Below are 14,736 nucleotides of genomic sequence, written 5' to 3'. Positions count from 1 at the left end.
ACCGATCTCCACACACTCGCGCGTCAAGGGCGCGCGAGCTCCGCCCCTACAACTTGTAGCAGTAATGTATTTAGCTCCATTGGTGAACCAGCCGATTAGATTGTAGCTGTAGTTCCTGTCAAGTGCAGTGATAACTCTCTCTCGCCCTCCCATCTCAGTTATTGCCGCAGATGCCTGATGTATTAGTTTCTGATGTCGGCATTGTGCGCGCCGTTTCGAGATGGGGAGCTTCTTGCACGTGTCTCATTGGGTGTTGGGAGCCTCAAGCTTCTGACCATGCTGGGGGCCTGCTCGGGTCGCTGATGTTTGCAACGCTTCCCTAACCCCAGCTTTATCAATGGGTTTTGCATCAACTACTGTGGCTCACATATCGTGTGGTTTGTTCACAGATTTTTCCCTTGGCACGCATGAACAAGATGGCCAACGCAATGTTCACGTTATGTTAGAAACGTGAGTCGGCTGTGAGAACAGCAGTTTCGATCCGAAACTCTCGAACCACCGTCTTAGTATCTTCGCTGTAGGCAGTATCTCATCAGTTCCTACTGGGAAATTGATATAGTTAACGAATGCTCTCGAGTTGGCTCTGGGAAACTCGTTCTTAAGCTGAGAAGGAGAGTGTCAGGCTGATTCTCGGGTCTGGACAATGACACGTCGGAGAGCACAGGCCCTCCTAGGACTTGTGCCATTCTCAATGGGAACCGCCTTGTGAAACTAATGTATCGCAACTCGATTCCATAATGAAGCTCAGTTAGCCTATCGGACAGAGTGGACGGAATATTTCACGTCCCCGGCGTGTCACTGTCACGGAAAGTCCCAGGTGACGCCAGAGCGCGGGATACCAAAGAGAACGGGTCTGCGCTGAAAGTGTCCACGATCGTCCTGTTTTGTTAGACTCTTGAACTTTGGATATGGAACATCGTATCTTCGAATATGGTCCAGCGGATACGTGTTCCGGTTTCCTACGATGGTCACGATCGGCGGAGGAAAAACCCTCACGATTAGTAAAACTCCTACACGCTCTTCGAACCTTGCGGAAGGAGAACTCCCTCTGTCGTATGTTGATGGTTGGTCTGGTATGTGGGATTTTGTTGTGTTTAATTTTTTGGTACATTTCGACTATTCTGATCATCGCTTACCATCCCTCGTCGGTCTTAACTGTATCGGTCAACACAATCTCGATGAAGCAAGTCTGGTGTGGTATGGTCACTCTCGATAGGACTCTAGAGTACTGCGCAGAAGGGACTGCAGAATTGAGGTTACAAAACAGATTGTGGAGAGACGTCACGGTCCTCAGTTTTGAACTAGTGAAGCCACTTGGGTACGATTATGAGGGCGATGGCCTTACTGCTGGATTCCTCCAAGTAGGTGGTACGGTCATCGACGCGATGAGCGATGATGTGTATGTATTGCCGGTGATTTTAGCGTCATTTACCGATGAGGACTATCGGCTCGTCAGGGCGAGTGATCTTGCTCTACAGCTTGATCTATACGCGATGGGCTTCCGCTTCCCTCACCTCGACTATGGTATAATCAAAGTGTCGAACTTTTCGGTCCCTACTGCATGAGTAGGAAATGGTTATGAATCACGTTGGGTGGGTTGATCACCTTAGATGGTTCTAATTCCGGTACGTGTAGATTTATCAGACTCACTGTGCTGCTCGACTCAATTCCAGCGTTGGCGCCCAGTGTTCCCTTCCATTCCCTGTCCATTTTTATTGTTGTTTGCCAGAAGGCGCATAGTCTTTGAGCTTGCCTCAACTGAAATATTTCCGAATCGTCTTTCCATTGCTAATTGGACTCGTGTTGTAGTTAGATGTAAGACTGATCCTTGGTTTTTATAGTCGTGCCTCTTCTTCTTGGTAGAGGTGGGTGTAAGCCGACCCTGTTGGTCAATGAAGAAGGCTTGGATGGCTCGCGGTGTCAGATTGATCCAAGAGATGGCTGATGCTTGAGACTGCTATAAGGTGAATCTCTCTTATTATACCCCAAGTATTCTGGATTCGCAGTGAAGGCGTCGGGCTACTGCAGTATTGTAGTTACTGTGAGTTTGCCTATGAATCCAATGCGAAGGCGAGAGACCTCCCCATTACAATCTACTAGCTTGGAGGCTCCTGGAAAGGACGTTGTTTAGCTCTTGAGAACAGTAGTCAACAACTGTACAGAGCTTCAGCAAGGTCACCACACCAAGAAACTAGCGAGACGTGACCGTTTTGCGGCGGCTTGCCGACTCGCCCATGCACTTCCTTGCGTTCGACGGTCATGCCTTCGTCGAGAGGCAAATTTTTCGTTGAATAACTCGCTGATAAGCCAAGTCTCTGATGCCACTATGAGTCTCAGCGGTTGCTCACCCGTACCGGTTCCAGGACAGTTCTCGCGTACTTGAAGAATATCGAGGTCTAATCCGCCCGACAAATGATCGACCACCTTCGTATTTCATTCTCAGCTCGTTGTTAACCTGAGCAGTAGTATAATCACGGGTGGACGAGACGGTAGTACTATTCTCGCCGAACAGTTGTGTTGAGTTGTAGTGTTGGTTGAATGAGGGATAGGCTGTGGGAACCGGCAAGCTCGTTTTGTCAAATCGCCTTCGATACAACAGGCTCGGTATCTTCGGATGATGTCCAAATCGGAGGTGGTCTCATCAGAAGAGGAAGAGGTTAATAAAACCACGGAAAGTAATCGGCAAGGCTCAGGGGAGGAACTGTTGGGGAAACAACTTCCCAAGGAGTCAGTGTCTCCAGAGCTGGATGAGGACTCGTTGCTTCTGGCTTTCGGACGTCAGGAGGCACACAAAGCGGTGGTAAGGGTGTCACTCGGAGGCTCGAGGGCATCGCTATCTGCCCTGTAGGAGTGGTGCCAGAACAATTGCCATCGCAGTGATATTTTTGAATGCCGATTGGAGGATGGGACAAGACTCAAGTGGGTTTCGGGCGAAGAGAAAATCGGCCACAATTTGGTTAGTTAGGGAGGAAGGGAACGCAATGGTGAAGAACAGGGAATGGGAGGAAGCTAGTGAGAAATACCTTGCGGCACTGTGAGTCGGCGCGGGGGGCACTTCTTGGGACGGATGCCCCACAGTTCGTCTATAGAGTAGATGTTGGTTCATAGTTCTATACGAGTTTCAGGTATCAGGTAGACTTCTCCATTGGCCAACAGTGGCAGCTCACCAATGAGCATCAGTATTTGCTGGACAATATCAAACTGACGGTAAGGCGACGGGACGAGCGGGAAGGTAGTAGTTGAGAGTGATAGTAGTAGATACTGAATAACCTGTGCCTTGCTTATCTCCATCGCGATGATCCAGAGAAAGCTCGGAAGTCCGCTGATCTAGCATTGAAGAGTGCGGCTACTATGGACCGGTTGGCGAAGGAGACAGACGGTTTGGAGCCAGTGTAGGGCGGCGACTTGCTCTTCACCTTCCCAGCACGCTTGTGGAATTTTAATCAGCTGGTGGTTGATGATAGGCCTATGTTCAGGCGGAAGGAGACGCTGGGGAAGGTTTACTACAGACGAGCTAAGGCCAGTTACTCACTGAGGGACTATGAAAGAGCGTATGAAGACGCTAAGGAGGCTCTAGAGGTGCGCCCAGAGACTTCCCTGAGAGGACGTCCTTCCGCTTAGAGCTGCCCATCAGACACTGCAGTCAAGCGGCTGATGACTGAAGCATATCGTATGGTGAAGAAGGAGGAGGAAGTGAGGGAGGGGCGGTAGCAGCCTGAGGGGAGATGCTGTGACGGTTTTCAGAGAACGAATCGAATGTGGAAGGCTAGTGCCAAGAAGATGTTTGCCGACAACGACGCACCAAAGGTTACCCAGGGTAGGTCCAGTCTTTTATGCTCCCTCGTGATCGTCTGAGTGCAGGCACAGGTAGTATTGAGAAAAGTGAAGCGAAGCCCGAGCAACAGGGTTGGATATCCTGGCTATTACGATGCTCAATGTGCCCTCGAAGAAAGCGTGATTAAACATTTGATTAAACATTTGTTGCTGTTCAAAGTCATTTCATGCAGTTTTCTGTGTTGGGTTGTCACAGTTGCAAGAGGTTTAGGATAGTTTCTTCGCCTATGTGATGGAATCCCGGATCGGCGAGCTGTCCCCTCTACAACTACTACTATTGTATTAAAAAGTGAATCACATCTACAACAGATAAGGTTGCGTTAAACAATCTTGTGGTGCTTTCTATCACAGGAGCATCAGTTCTTCATGAACAGCTACTCCCAGGTTGTGGCTCGTAGCAAGTCTAGCAGATTGTCGGACCAGAGCAGGGCCGGCAGACCAGAGTGATACACTGAGAGAAGTTCGCCGGGGAGTGGTATGATTAGGTCACCGAAGGATGCCCAGTTGGAAATCGAGTACTATCGGCTCAAGGTCGACGAGCTGCAACTGACGTTGGAGCTAGAGGAGCAGAACAGGACTCTAGGGGAGGCCAGGAGACGGAAGGTCGTGGACATCTTTCGATCGACTAGGGTTAACGAACTTTCCAGGCATTGGAACGAGAAGATGCGGACTTGACTGAGAGAGCCATAGAAGGGTCAGTGGGCTCCGAGAGCTCCTTTGGGTTTGAGAGTACTCAGATACCGCGCTACTGTTCAATATCTATACGGCTTGCTCTTGAAGTCGCAGAGGGAAGTGAGCTCATTGCAGAGGAAGTTGGAGGAAGAACGAGTCCGTAGTTGATGGAGGATCCTGGTTGGGCATCTTTACATCAGGGACGGCGAGGGCTGGAGGATTCGGCCGGTGTGACATGCCGAGAGGCTGAGAAAGTTATAGACATGCTCACGCTGGAGCAGAATCGAAAACAGGATGAGCTTCAACGCCTTGAAGTAGGTCAGGACCGTATGTTCGATGGTGTAGGAGAACCCTGCTAGGGGGAACTGAAGAAAGTCAGGGGTGCTCTGGTCGAGGCCGAGGAGGTTTGCGGTGAGAGACAGGCCACCATAGAGGCGTATGAGGAGCTAGTGGTAGAGAAAGAGCAGGAAATTAATCAACTGGTGCGTTTGCCATGTTGGTTCTATTTTGCTGACTGGACTCGTTCAGCTGGAGACGGTGAAGGAAGTTATGGGACGGGCACATGCAGCTGCTGAATCGGCCAAGTTGTGGCGTATTAGAGCGCTGGAGATCGCCACAGAGGTAGCCTAGGAGTGTAAAGTGCTGAGGTCACATCTCCGTCCCAGACCGCCAAAAGCACTGCTGAGGCGGATGGTGAACCGGGCCATCGAGAGAGTCTTCTCATGTCGTCATCAGAGATTGTTGCGGTGTCTCATTGTACTGCAGTAGAGCGGCTGGCTATGGAGACAGTAATAGAGAAGATGTGCTTGACTTCGGAGCAGAGGGCGGCTCTGACAAGCTTGAAGGTAGGCAGCTTGATGATGCCGCTGTTACTCTAGCGTTGACAGGCCCTGTCCTTGCTACGACGAGTCCTCCGTAGAGCTAAGGTCATGAGTCTATGTTTGGCCCGATGGCTGTGTGGAATGCCGCAGTGAGTTCATGACGCTGACCAACCCTGCCTGCATATGGGGCGTCTATCTAGGTCGCAGGGCTCCTATCTCTGCTCGCTGCTGGCTAGGACGGCTGATGCCTCTGCTGGAACTATAAGGGAATTGGCTGGGCAGGGCGTCGAGAGGTGACCCTCGGCGATATTCTAACATCAATGGTGCTCGCTGTAGATGTATCAGTGTGGCCAGCACCAAGGGAGCCGCAGACTTGTTGCTCTCCGCAGAAGGGGTAGGGCGGCTGCTCTAGTGGGTGATGTAGGCAGCTGCTTCAGGAGCTGGATGATGTCGTGCACCATATGGCCGTGGGCACGGTGGCCTCACTGCCCTACGATGATCTTGTCGTGTCAGTACAGAACTTCCTCACCAAGCTGCAGTCTGCATGCTCAGCTATGTAATCGTCTCCTTCCGATACCACGCCTTCAGATCCTCACAGGTTCCCTGACTTCAACCCACTGGCTGTAGCGGGCGTCGCGGGAAGCGCGGTCCTGGCAGCTAGACTAGTTGCTGTCGCGGCAGCTGCTCACCTAGTAGTATGCGATCTGCATCATCGCTCCGGTGAAGTCAGATCTTCCCAGGACAACCATCACGATGAGGAGGTTGAGAGACTACTCCGGCCGTGCGAGATGAAGATCCGGCAGGCTCTGAGCGCTGGTGGTGACACGATGTCCTTCCGCCCAGCTGCTGTCGAGGCTCATGAGGAGGGTCGTATCAGAGCTCTAGAGAAGTCTGTCTTCGCATCCTGGAGTGGAGGTGCTCCGAGCGACCTCGTCTGCGAGTGAATGCTTTTGTGAAGTAGATAAGGTTGGCAGTACTGGACCTAAGGGCCTCGCCGAAGGGCTGGAAGATGCAGCGGCGCTTATCAGTAACTGCTGTTCAGTTGTTGTGGCATTGCTATGCAGCTCATGCTCAGGCCGGCTGCCTCCTGAAGGTGAATTGCCAGAAGTGACATCGAACGAAGCTGAGGGCTCGCTGGTGGCGGACATTGTTGACTTGCTGCACAAAGAGGTGAGGGGCACGGCCTCGACTCGTCGTGTTGTTTACCTGCCTATATGGCCGTAGTCGGGTCGCTACGGTGACCTCCAGCAGAAGCTCGAGGGAGTTCAGACAGAGGCTGGGTCCCTGCGGGAGGAACTAAAGGTGTCCAAAGGAAGTATGTGTTCGTGGCGAGTATAAGCCTATCGATGAATGTGTTGTAGATGCTGACAGTCTCCGAGCATCTCTGGGGACTTTGGAGCAGAGGCTCATCCAGACATCCCAGAAAGACGAGGCAGCTAAGGCAAGGGAGTCCGAGTTAGAGCGGCTGCGGGCGGAGATAGAGTGAGTCGATGTAGCTTAGCAAGTGTGTTGCAGAGGCTCAGGTACTACCGTCGTGTGGAGAGGCGGCAGCTAAGGGCACAGCTCGGCAGTTGCCAGAAGGAGCTGGACTCTGCTGGCGCTAAGGAGGCGTCGTTGAGGCGGAAAATCAAACAGTTCGAAGAGGTAGGTCAGCAACTCCGATGGAACTCTCGTGCTCCTGCGTTGGTCGCAGGCCGAGAAATTACGAGCTGAACGAGAGCGAGCAACGGGTGACTTTGGTGGGAGCAGACACCTGCTGGCACTGCAGATGCGGATGTTGAGTGAAGAGGTAGGCGGGGTTGGCAACTTCCCGGTTTTGCTGCTCTTTCCATCAGAACGCCCGTCTGCGAGCCCGTCTGGTAAGGGCGTATATGAAGCCGCTTCTGGCTGAAGTTGGTCCTCCTGGAATAGTTCTGAATTAACCCCCTCAATGCGGCGATGCACGCATGCTCTTCAATTTCTCCCACACAAGTTTCCATCATTCCTCGGTCGCCTATGAGTTAGTCAGCTCCATCGGTCTCGCCGGTCGTTGTAGTGTGATAGCCTCTGTAGTAATGATGGAGTCCACGAGAGAGCGAGTAGACGGTAGCGAAGACGCTAACCACTATGGTGTTTCTAATAACACGGCCTTGGTGAGGCTGGATCCTGACTCTATGCTACGGAATGTACAAGTGCGTTTCGAGGAAGCCTTCCGAGAGGGTAGGTCGGGTGCTGGTTGGTCCTAAAGCGTATCTTTCCCAGCTAAACGAAGGGCTATACGCTGTAGCACTGGTGACACGAGCGGAATTCAGTTCCTGGGAGAAGGCGGTAGTGGCAGTAGCATTTACACGTGGACAGGCTCGGTGCTCCTGGCCATTAACCCCTACCAGCACATGAACGTTTATGATGTTGAATACGTTAGGTGGGTCCTCTTCTTTGCATGGTCTGCACGATCTCTACTTGGCAGATACCACTACTCTAAGAATTTAAATCAGGCGGACCCGCACCCCTTCGCCATCGCCAGTCATGCGTAGTGCTACTTATGGCACTTCGCTGTGTGGTTCTAGTAAGGCGCCCAGGTACCGGCAGCTGTCGAAGACGAGGATGTCCCAGTCCATTATCATCAGTGGGGAGTCGGGTGCTGGGAAGACTGAGTCGAGCAAGTAGTCTTTCAACTGCTGTGCAGTCTCACAAATGGAACCGTTGCCACTCGCACCAGGCACGTCATGCGCTTCTTGACGATGCTGGATGAGACGTTCATCAAGAATGGCGTCAGCTCGCGCTCCAACCGAGATGGCAGTAGTGGGAGAAGTACGCTAGATGACAGGATATTAGGTGAGCTCATAGGTCTGTGCATGGAGGTAGCCATGCTGTTAGGGACCAACCCGATTTTGGAGGCCTTTGGCAACGCGAAGACGGTACGAAATGATAACTCGTCTCGGTTCGGGAAGCTGATGAAGTTGAACTACACATTACCCTCGCCGACTACTGCCCACAATGCCGCAAAGTGAGCTGGGAGCGGCTGTTTGCGAGGCGAGGAGCTTCGCTCCGCTCAGGCCCGTCATAAAGTCGGCATCAATAGACACGTACCTGTTGGCACGAAGCAGAGTGACACATGTAGTTTAGCGATTCACGTTGTTGCCCCACCCATAGGCGCTTGTAGACCGGCAGCACCCATGAGAGGAGCTACCACATATTCTACCTCTTATGTGCTGGCGTGCGGGACGAGGAGAAGCGGAGGCAGCTAAGGCTCGAAGGTTGGTGTCTAGCGAGGCAGCCTATTGGGGAATGTTCCATTGAGTGTAGCAAGTGCCGCCGACTACAGCTACTTGACGCCCTGTAAAGGGAAAGGCCCGGCAAAGGTGCGGGATATGGACGATGCTGTGGCCTTCGACGAGGTCGGTGGTAGCATGTTCGAGCTGGGGTATGTGCAGGGTAGGTCGTTGGAGCTTTCACCAAGTTGGGCGTATCCGAGGCTGAGCAGATGGAGATCTTCTCTGTGGTCAGTGCTGTGATGAAGCTGGGGAACATAAGGTGAGATGCGTCATGGGTGGTGTCAGCTGATGAGGTTGCTCAGGCTCTATCCAGACGAGGCCAACCCTGAGGGCAAGACCAGGACCGATGAGGCGGGGAAGCGGGCTGCTGAGGATGTGGCTGCTCTCCTCGGTCGGGCTCAAGGAGGTTGAGCTTGTCGAATTTGTCGTTGGTAGGGATGGAGCAACTGTCGGAGCCCTTTATCGAGCATCTCACACGACAGCGCCTTGTTGTTGGCGGCAACAAAGACATCACTTGGGCTGATGTTGCGGCGAGCAAGGCGACCACTGTCCGGGACGGTAGTCGTCAGGCTTGTGGCAGTGATCATAATCTATCTCCTTCAGCTATGGCAAAGTCGCTTTATGTGAAAGTCTTCGACTATGTCGTAGAGCTGCTCAATGAGAAGCTACAAGGAGACTCCGCCGAGGAGGCAGAAAACGTCAATCCGAACCCCCAGGTGATCAGCCGATACGGAGTGCTTCAACATATGCCCTTTCCTTTCAGTCACCGACGACGGCGCCTCAGGAGAGGAGCATCTGTATATTAGACATTTTTGGATTTGAAAATCTAGCTCGAAATTCATTGGAACAGTTATGCATTAATTTCGCTAATGAGAGACTCAACGAGTACTTCACTGAGAACGTGAGACTCGTCCTAGATGGGTGGACCGGCTGTATCTCACTTGTAGGTGGTACTGTCGGAGAGGGAGGAGTATCATCAAGAGCATATCCCACTGGTGAGTCGGCCGATAGCGCCGCCGTAGTAGAATCCGTTGCCACATAGCCCGACCTTGCTCCACCAGACAATAGGCCCACCATTAATGTGATTGGCAGCCTGAGTCCGCCTGGTAAGGAGGACTGCCTGTGGTGGTGACACTGGATGGGAGTATCAGGCATATTCGAGCAGCTGCGGGTGGTCACTGTGGACTATATGATCCGACCTCTCGACAAGGACTACGATGATATCTTCATGTCCCGTCTTGGTCGGCCTCCAGCCTTGCCCGAGTCGTGGGAAGTTGTGCTTTTTCAGCCCCTGTGGCGGCGATTAATTGGCGCAAAGATGAGAGTACAGGCGGGCGGACACAGCAGCGAGTTCTCAAGTGTGTCGGGCCGCAGCATCCACGGCTGTTCATAGTGAATCACTATGCGGAGCCCGTCACGTGAGGGGTGGTCTTGTTTGCTTTCGCTCCCGCACTCGGTGTTGGTGTAGTTATAGCACTGAGGGGTTCATTGAGAAAAATAAGGACTGTGACCGGAACGTTACGGACTTGCTGTCTCTGTCGACGAATGACTTTATTCAGAAGCTCATCAGTGGTAAGAACTGCACTACTACTGCGGCAACTAGGGGAACCTCCTGTAGGCTCAACGAAGGCGGTAGAGACGGACTCAGATGGAGAGGCCTGGCCGGAGTTTGCCTCTGGGCGTATGTCGGTCCAGCCTTCCTCAAGGATGAGCGTAAGGTCTCTCGCTAGTCTCCCTGGGATTTTCTAACACCGTTGGAGTCTCAGCTTTTCGGTCGGCCAGCTGCACGGAGCATGTCTGTTGTTGGGTCATCGCGTATGTCGGTGGCTCGGGGTGGAGGAGGTGTTGCTACTCTCAACTATGGCGGAGCGGCGGCCTCTAAAAAGTGTATAGCATCAGAGTTCGCCAAACAGGTAAGAGACTCCTTCGAAGGGTAAGGTGTCCATGGCTTCTTCCCAGGTCGACGTCCTCCTGGAGGATCTCAAGGCCACTCGCTCTCACTATATACGGTGTATCAAGCCCAACGATGACCAGCTGCCAGGCGTGCTCGAACCCAAGAGGGTCTTCAAGCAGTTGGAGGTGATGGGATCTCCGCTGTAGGCTTTGAGAGATCCGTTGTAGGTCACTGGGATGTTCACTGTGCTTGTCCTCATGGCTCATGCTTACCCGACTAGAATACCCTATGCTGATCTATTCGACCGGTAGCGTGGGTCGGCCTGGAAAGTTCCTCGGGGTGTTTCTTTGTAGATATAAATCCATGCTACCTGGGCATATCCTGGGGTTGCTGATGCGATCGGGCAGAGGAGGCGGAGCGAGGCTCTTCGTTGAGCAGATGCTCGAGGTGAGGGGGCTTGCTTGAGCACGTGGTTGGGGAGTGGCTACGTCAGCATAATGGCAGGTAGGACATACTGTGAGCGCGCCTATGTTCTCAGGTAGTGGCGAATGAAGAGCGACTCGCTGGTCGAGACTATGCAAAAGGGAAGGAATTTGCTCTGGGGACATCAAAGGTCTTCTTTAGACCTCAAAGTGTGGAGCCTGTTGACTCCCTACTAGTGAGCTAAGGTGTGGAAGGTAGCAGTGTGATAGTCGCGATGCACAGGCCGCTATCGATTGCGATGTGGCTAAGAGGAACAGGGTGGCCCAGGCCATAGCCTCTTCTATCATTCGGAGGCGGAGATATCGACAGCAGTGTTACATCAGGGTAAGGGAGGTTGGGAGAATCTGTGGATGGCCATCTGTCACTTCTAGACCGGAGGGCGCCTCCTCATCATACAAAGAAGACGACAAAACTACTGGAAGTGGTTTCATAACTACTTCCTCCGCCTCACCGCGATCGTCACGTTTATACGTCGCCGTCTATTGCCATCCATGTGAGTATCTTAGGAGGTATGGACGTCTACTGCCTGATGAGGTCTATTGCAGATATGAGAAGCGTCGGATCCGCGAGGCGGCTGCATGCAAAATCCAAAGGCATTGGCGTGCTCGGCGGGAGAGGAGGCGGCGCGAGGCTGCACTTGTCATAGTGTCTCGATTGCGATGCTACCTAGCGAAGAAGATGCTGAAGGAGAGGGCTCAACGGTGAGAGGGTTTGGAGGGATGCTGAGGATCTCTGTTGCTCAGCCGACGGGTCTGCTCGGCTAGTGCCGTCACCATACAGTGCGCGTGGCGACAGAGGACAGCTCGGAGGGAGCTGCGCCGGAGGTTCAACGCCAATGAGGAGGCCAAGAGACGGTCAGTGGAGGCCTGAGTCGGACTGGATGCGAATTTGTTAGTTTTTAGGCGTGCGGAGATAGAGAGGATGAAAGAGCTTCAGCGGGAGAAGGAAGTGGCCGAGCAGGAGTTGAGGGAAGCCAGAGAGCTCATTGAAAGAAAGGAAGGTGGAGGGCGGCTTCTGCCATGGTGACACTGGTCGCAGCTCCCGTTGTTTTCAGAGGAATCTGCCGCAGTATGCCAGGCTCTGGTCAAGCAGGAGGAAGAGAAGACGTGAGAGGTTCGGGAGGGTCTGTGGGCACATTTCATACAGGATCGAGCGGGAGAAGCGCGGCATGGCTCTAGCAGACTGGGAGGCTCGGCAAGCTCGCGAGGCCGATGTGGCTCGCGCCCGAGGTGAGCCATAATGAAGTGCGTCTGACGCGTTAACTGGCCCGGTGGTTGTAGAGGAAATAGAGAAGACGCGGTTGATGGAGGAGCGAGCTTCCTTGGAGGCATCGTTGGCTGAAGAGCGAGCTCGGTTCCAGACCCAGCTGGCAGCTGAGAAGGCGCGGGTGGAGGCTGAGATGGCGGAGGAGAAGGCCAAGATGGAGAGGAACTTGGCGGAGGAACGGGCTGCCATAGAGGCCGAGAGAGCTCGAAATGAGGAGGAGAAGAGGCGCATTGAGGCGGAGCGAGCACAGGAGTGGGGACAGGGCTGAGGTTGTGGTCGGATGGGATTGTTCAGAGCTGCGATGGCTGAGGCCCTTCGACTGCAGCAAATAGAGCTAGACCGAGAGAAGACGGAGCTCGAGCAGGTTAAACTGGCTACTAGCATGGGGCCAGTTAGCTCACCCGGAGACTCGGATGCCTCTGTTGTGAAACGAGAGCAGGAGCTCCTTGCTGAGCGAGAGGTATCTTCAGCCATGGAAATTGACGGATTGGATGTTGCTGTGGTCAGGAGGAGATTGCTAGGTTGAGGGCTGAGGTGGAGGCCTTTAGGATGAAGCAGGATGCTGAGATGAAGATAGAGGTAGACCGGGATGGACCACTCCGCTTGGTGGGGTAGCCTGGGCATAGGGTCCTAGTCGTATGTTCGTGCTGGACTGCTCGCAATGATTTGGAGGATGGTTGTGTTAGGAGGAGGCAGCCTCGTCCAAGAGGGCTCATTCCCCTGCCCTCGACAGCGTCCCACCAGCGAAACGGAGCAGATCGAACTCATCTGAGCTGGGGAAGGGCACTCCCATGCAGAAGTGTGTTGGACTACCATCGAGTGTCTCTAAGTTGCCTGTGGACAGGCCAAGAGCCCTCGGCGACGTGCCAATGATGTCGGCCTCCCCACTGGCCTTCACGCCTGGTCGGGGAGGCGATCGCAGTGAGTCCAGACTGGAGTCGGCAGGGAAGGCCCGGCGGGCAGCGAGAGCGGACTATTCTGGAGGTGGGTAGTGGTTGCGGTCACTTGCAGTCCTGAGGAGTGGATGCAGGGGTGGCAACGGCTGTGAATAGGAGAGAACAGCTGCAGCGGCTCGAGAGGATGTATAATAGCACAGAGAAGGAACGACGGCTGAAGGCCATGCGGGTAAGGGAGGATTGGATTGCCATGGAAATTTTTCTGGTCTTAGGAATCCGCCTTATGGATCGATGACGACAGCGCCACTTCGCCGTCGCCTATCAAGGCCGTTGGGGAGGACCATTGCGGGTGGATACTGGGCTGTGGTGAGGCTCCAATGGTGCTGCTTTTGTAGGGGTGGCGAATGCAGCATGCTGGACATACCCGATCAAGGGATGTGCGAGGCTAAGCCGCAGACTAAGTGGGAAACTGAGCCCTCCGGAATCAGCGAGGCGACAGTGACGGAACGGAAGATCTGGACGAGGGAACAGAGGAATTCATGCCGACTGTAGAAGGAATCCCCCATTGACGTGAAGCCATCCGCTGGTCTGATCAGGACCTCAGAAATATCCATCTCTTCTATAGCCAACAGTGAGAGCCATATCAAGCAGCCTCGGGCTAGGGTTGCAGCGAAGGGCGCCAGAGCAAGGGCAGCTTCGGCAAACACATCCGCTGCTTGTGCATCTAGGGTAAGTACATACCTCAAGGGTTGATCATATCCATCTTGTCCAGAGTGGTAGTGGTGGCAGTATTCCAGCGAGAGCGGTACGGAACTGTCGAGCTGCTGCTGCTGTTTACGAGCACGAGAACATATCAGGTGGGTCGTACTGTGTGACAAGTGGATAACGGGTGTTACACTGTAGGGATCAGCAACGTCTCCAAGCTGAGTGTTAATCAGAGTAGAAGTGGCCTGGCGGGCAAGGGTCGTGGCGCTGGGACGAGGATGCAACCACCAGGGTTTACCACGGTCAAGGGAGTGGCTCGAGGCTCTGCGTCCAACAGGGCTATCTCGGCTCCGGTTACTGGGAGACGGGTGAGAGTAACTTTGAAGGCGAGTAACTGTTGGGGTTTTTAGGGAGCTCCCGAATCGACACGGCCTGATAGTCACAGTTCCAGAATTGGACGAGGGAAAGGTACATTACGAACAGCGGCAGCGACATCATCGTTGCCGACTACTGCACGGCAAGGAAAGGGCGTGACACGACGCTGATGCATCGATAATTCGCTTTCGAATGTAGCTACCATGTGGCAACCACCGACTCTTCTCATAGCCATTCAAGTGTTGCTTTGTATAGTTAAAACTGCGGCGCCGAGCAGAGAGGCTCAGAAACATAACTATCACATTAACTCCACCAGAGGTGGCTTTATAGGGCCGAGGTACTCCACGTCACCATCATGTACGTGTATCAAGTCCTTACGCTAGCTAAGGAATGTAGTGAAACTGATGATAAGTTGTTGATACTCATCATGCGAGTAGCTGGATGAGATTCTTTATTATGTCGGAAGTGTTCTTTCGGTGGGAGTCGCTGTCGAGGAAACATTGACGAGAAATTTGTGCGCCTTTTTGATGGTGTTA

General features: G+C 53.3%; 3 protein-coding genes across 3 annotated transcripts in view; all 3 read left to right on the top strand.

Annotated features, from left to right (window-relative positions):
* The window catches only part of Pmar_PMAR013703 (tRNA pseudouridine synthase D, putative), a gene marked incomplete at its 3' end in the record, with an annotated part of 10,597 nt that extends 3,348 nt beyond the window's left edge, over positions 1-7,249 (top strand). Inside the window, exons 17-47 of the mRNA XM_002765591.1 lie at positions 1,295-1,361; positions 2,600-2,800; positions 2,849-2,919; positions 2,966-3,034; positions 3,126-3,207; positions 3,259-3,392; positions 3,477-3,579; positions 3,622-3,693; positions 3,745-3,817; positions 3,857-3,954; positions 4,186-4,277; positions 4,320-4,437; positions 4,482-4,528; positions 4,572-4,662; positions 4,707-4,820; positions 4,866-4,988; positions 5,035-5,127; positions 5,172-5,351; positions 5,394-5,476; positions 5,528-5,620; positions 5,664-5,721; positions 5,765-5,883; positions 5,926-6,019; positions 6,068-6,242; positions 6,289-6,354; positions 6,403-6,497; positions 6,552-6,642; positions 6,689-6,809; positions 6,851-6,971; positions 7,021-7,116; positions 7,163-7,249. Coding sequence (XP_002765637.1) covers positions 1,295-1,361; positions 2,600-2,800; positions 2,849-2,919; positions 2,966-3,034; positions 3,126-3,207; positions 3,259-3,392; positions 3,477-3,579; positions 3,622-3,693; positions 3,745-3,817; positions 3,857-3,954; positions 4,186-4,277; positions 4,320-4,437; positions 4,482-4,528; positions 4,572-4,662; positions 4,707-4,820; positions 4,866-4,988; positions 5,035-5,127; positions 5,172-5,351; positions 5,394-5,476; positions 5,528-5,620; positions 5,664-5,721; positions 5,765-5,883; positions 5,926-6,019; positions 6,068-6,242; positions 6,289-6,354; positions 6,403-6,497; positions 6,552-6,642; positions 6,689-6,809; positions 6,851-6,971; positions 7,021-7,116; positions 7,163-7,249 — 3,127 coding nt within the window. The remainder of the gene's footprint in view (positions 1-1,294; positions 1,362-2,599; positions 2,801-2,848; positions 2,920-2,965; positions 3,035-3,125; positions 3,208-3,258; positions 3,393-3,476; positions 3,580-3,621; positions 3,694-3,744; positions 3,818-3,856; positions 3,955-4,185; positions 4,278-4,319; positions 4,438-4,481; positions 4,529-4,571; positions 4,663-4,706; positions 4,821-4,865; positions 4,989-5,034; positions 5,128-5,171; positions 5,352-5,393; positions 5,477-5,527; positions 5,621-5,663; positions 5,722-5,764; positions 5,884-5,925; positions 6,020-6,067; positions 6,243-6,288; positions 6,355-6,402; positions 6,498-6,551; positions 6,643-6,688; positions 6,810-6,850; positions 6,972-7,020; positions 7,117-7,162) is intronic.
* Positions 7,250-7,384: 135 nt separating this feature from the next.
* On the top strand, positions 7,385-10,311 carry Pmar_PMAR013702 (myosin, putative; the record flags this gene model as incomplete). The annotated part of the gene is made up of 18 exons (XM_002765590.1): positions 7,385-7,526; positions 7,632-7,728; positions 7,774-7,836; positions 7,886-7,969; positions 7,993-8,141; positions 8,184-8,313; positions 8,363-8,423; positions 8,470-8,563; positions 8,613-8,704; positions 8,746-8,840; positions 8,884-8,987; positions 9,017-9,279; positions 9,366-9,482; positions 9,529-9,576; positions 9,624-9,687; positions 9,733-9,822; positions 9,870-9,999; positions 10,050-10,311. The coding sequence occupies 18 exons, from the start codon at positions 7,385-7,387 to the stop codon at positions 10,309-10,311; spliced, it is 2,085 nt and encodes a 694-aa protein (XP_002765636.1).
* A 63-nt stretch (positions 10,312-10,374) lies between these two features.
* On the top strand, positions 10,375-14,235 carry Pmar_PMAR013701 (myosin heavy chain, cardiac muscle beta isoform, putative; the record flags this gene model as incomplete). Its single annotated transcript, XM_002765589.1, has 22 exons — positions 10,375-10,494; positions 10,541-10,660; positions 10,703-10,782; positions 10,829-10,922; positions 11,014-11,133; positions 11,181-11,282; positions 11,330-11,451; positions 11,504-11,659; positions 11,702-11,812; positions 11,861-11,958; positions 12,013-12,064; positions 12,105-12,187; positions 12,239-12,476; positions 12,519-12,684; positions 12,732-12,803; positions 12,911-13,208; positions 13,255-13,349; positions 13,393-13,469; positions 13,516-13,668; positions 13,717-13,849; positions 13,893-13,977; positions 14,024-14,235. 22 exons carry the CDS (start codon positions 10,375-10,377, stop codon positions 14,233-14,235), a joined length of 2,787 nt encoding a protein of 928 aa, XP_002765635.1.
* Positions 14,236-14,736: the final 501 nt, after the last annotated feature.

This window comes from Perkinsus marinus (assembly GCF_000006405.1).
Source record: "Perkinsus marinus ATCC 50983 genomic scaffold scf_1104296975428, whole genome shotgun sequence".
Classification (NCBI taxonomy): Eukaryota; Perkinsozoa; order Perkinsida; family Perkinsidae; genus Perkinsus; species Perkinsus marinus.
This window is presented reverse-complemented; position numbering and strand designations above follow the sequence as displayed.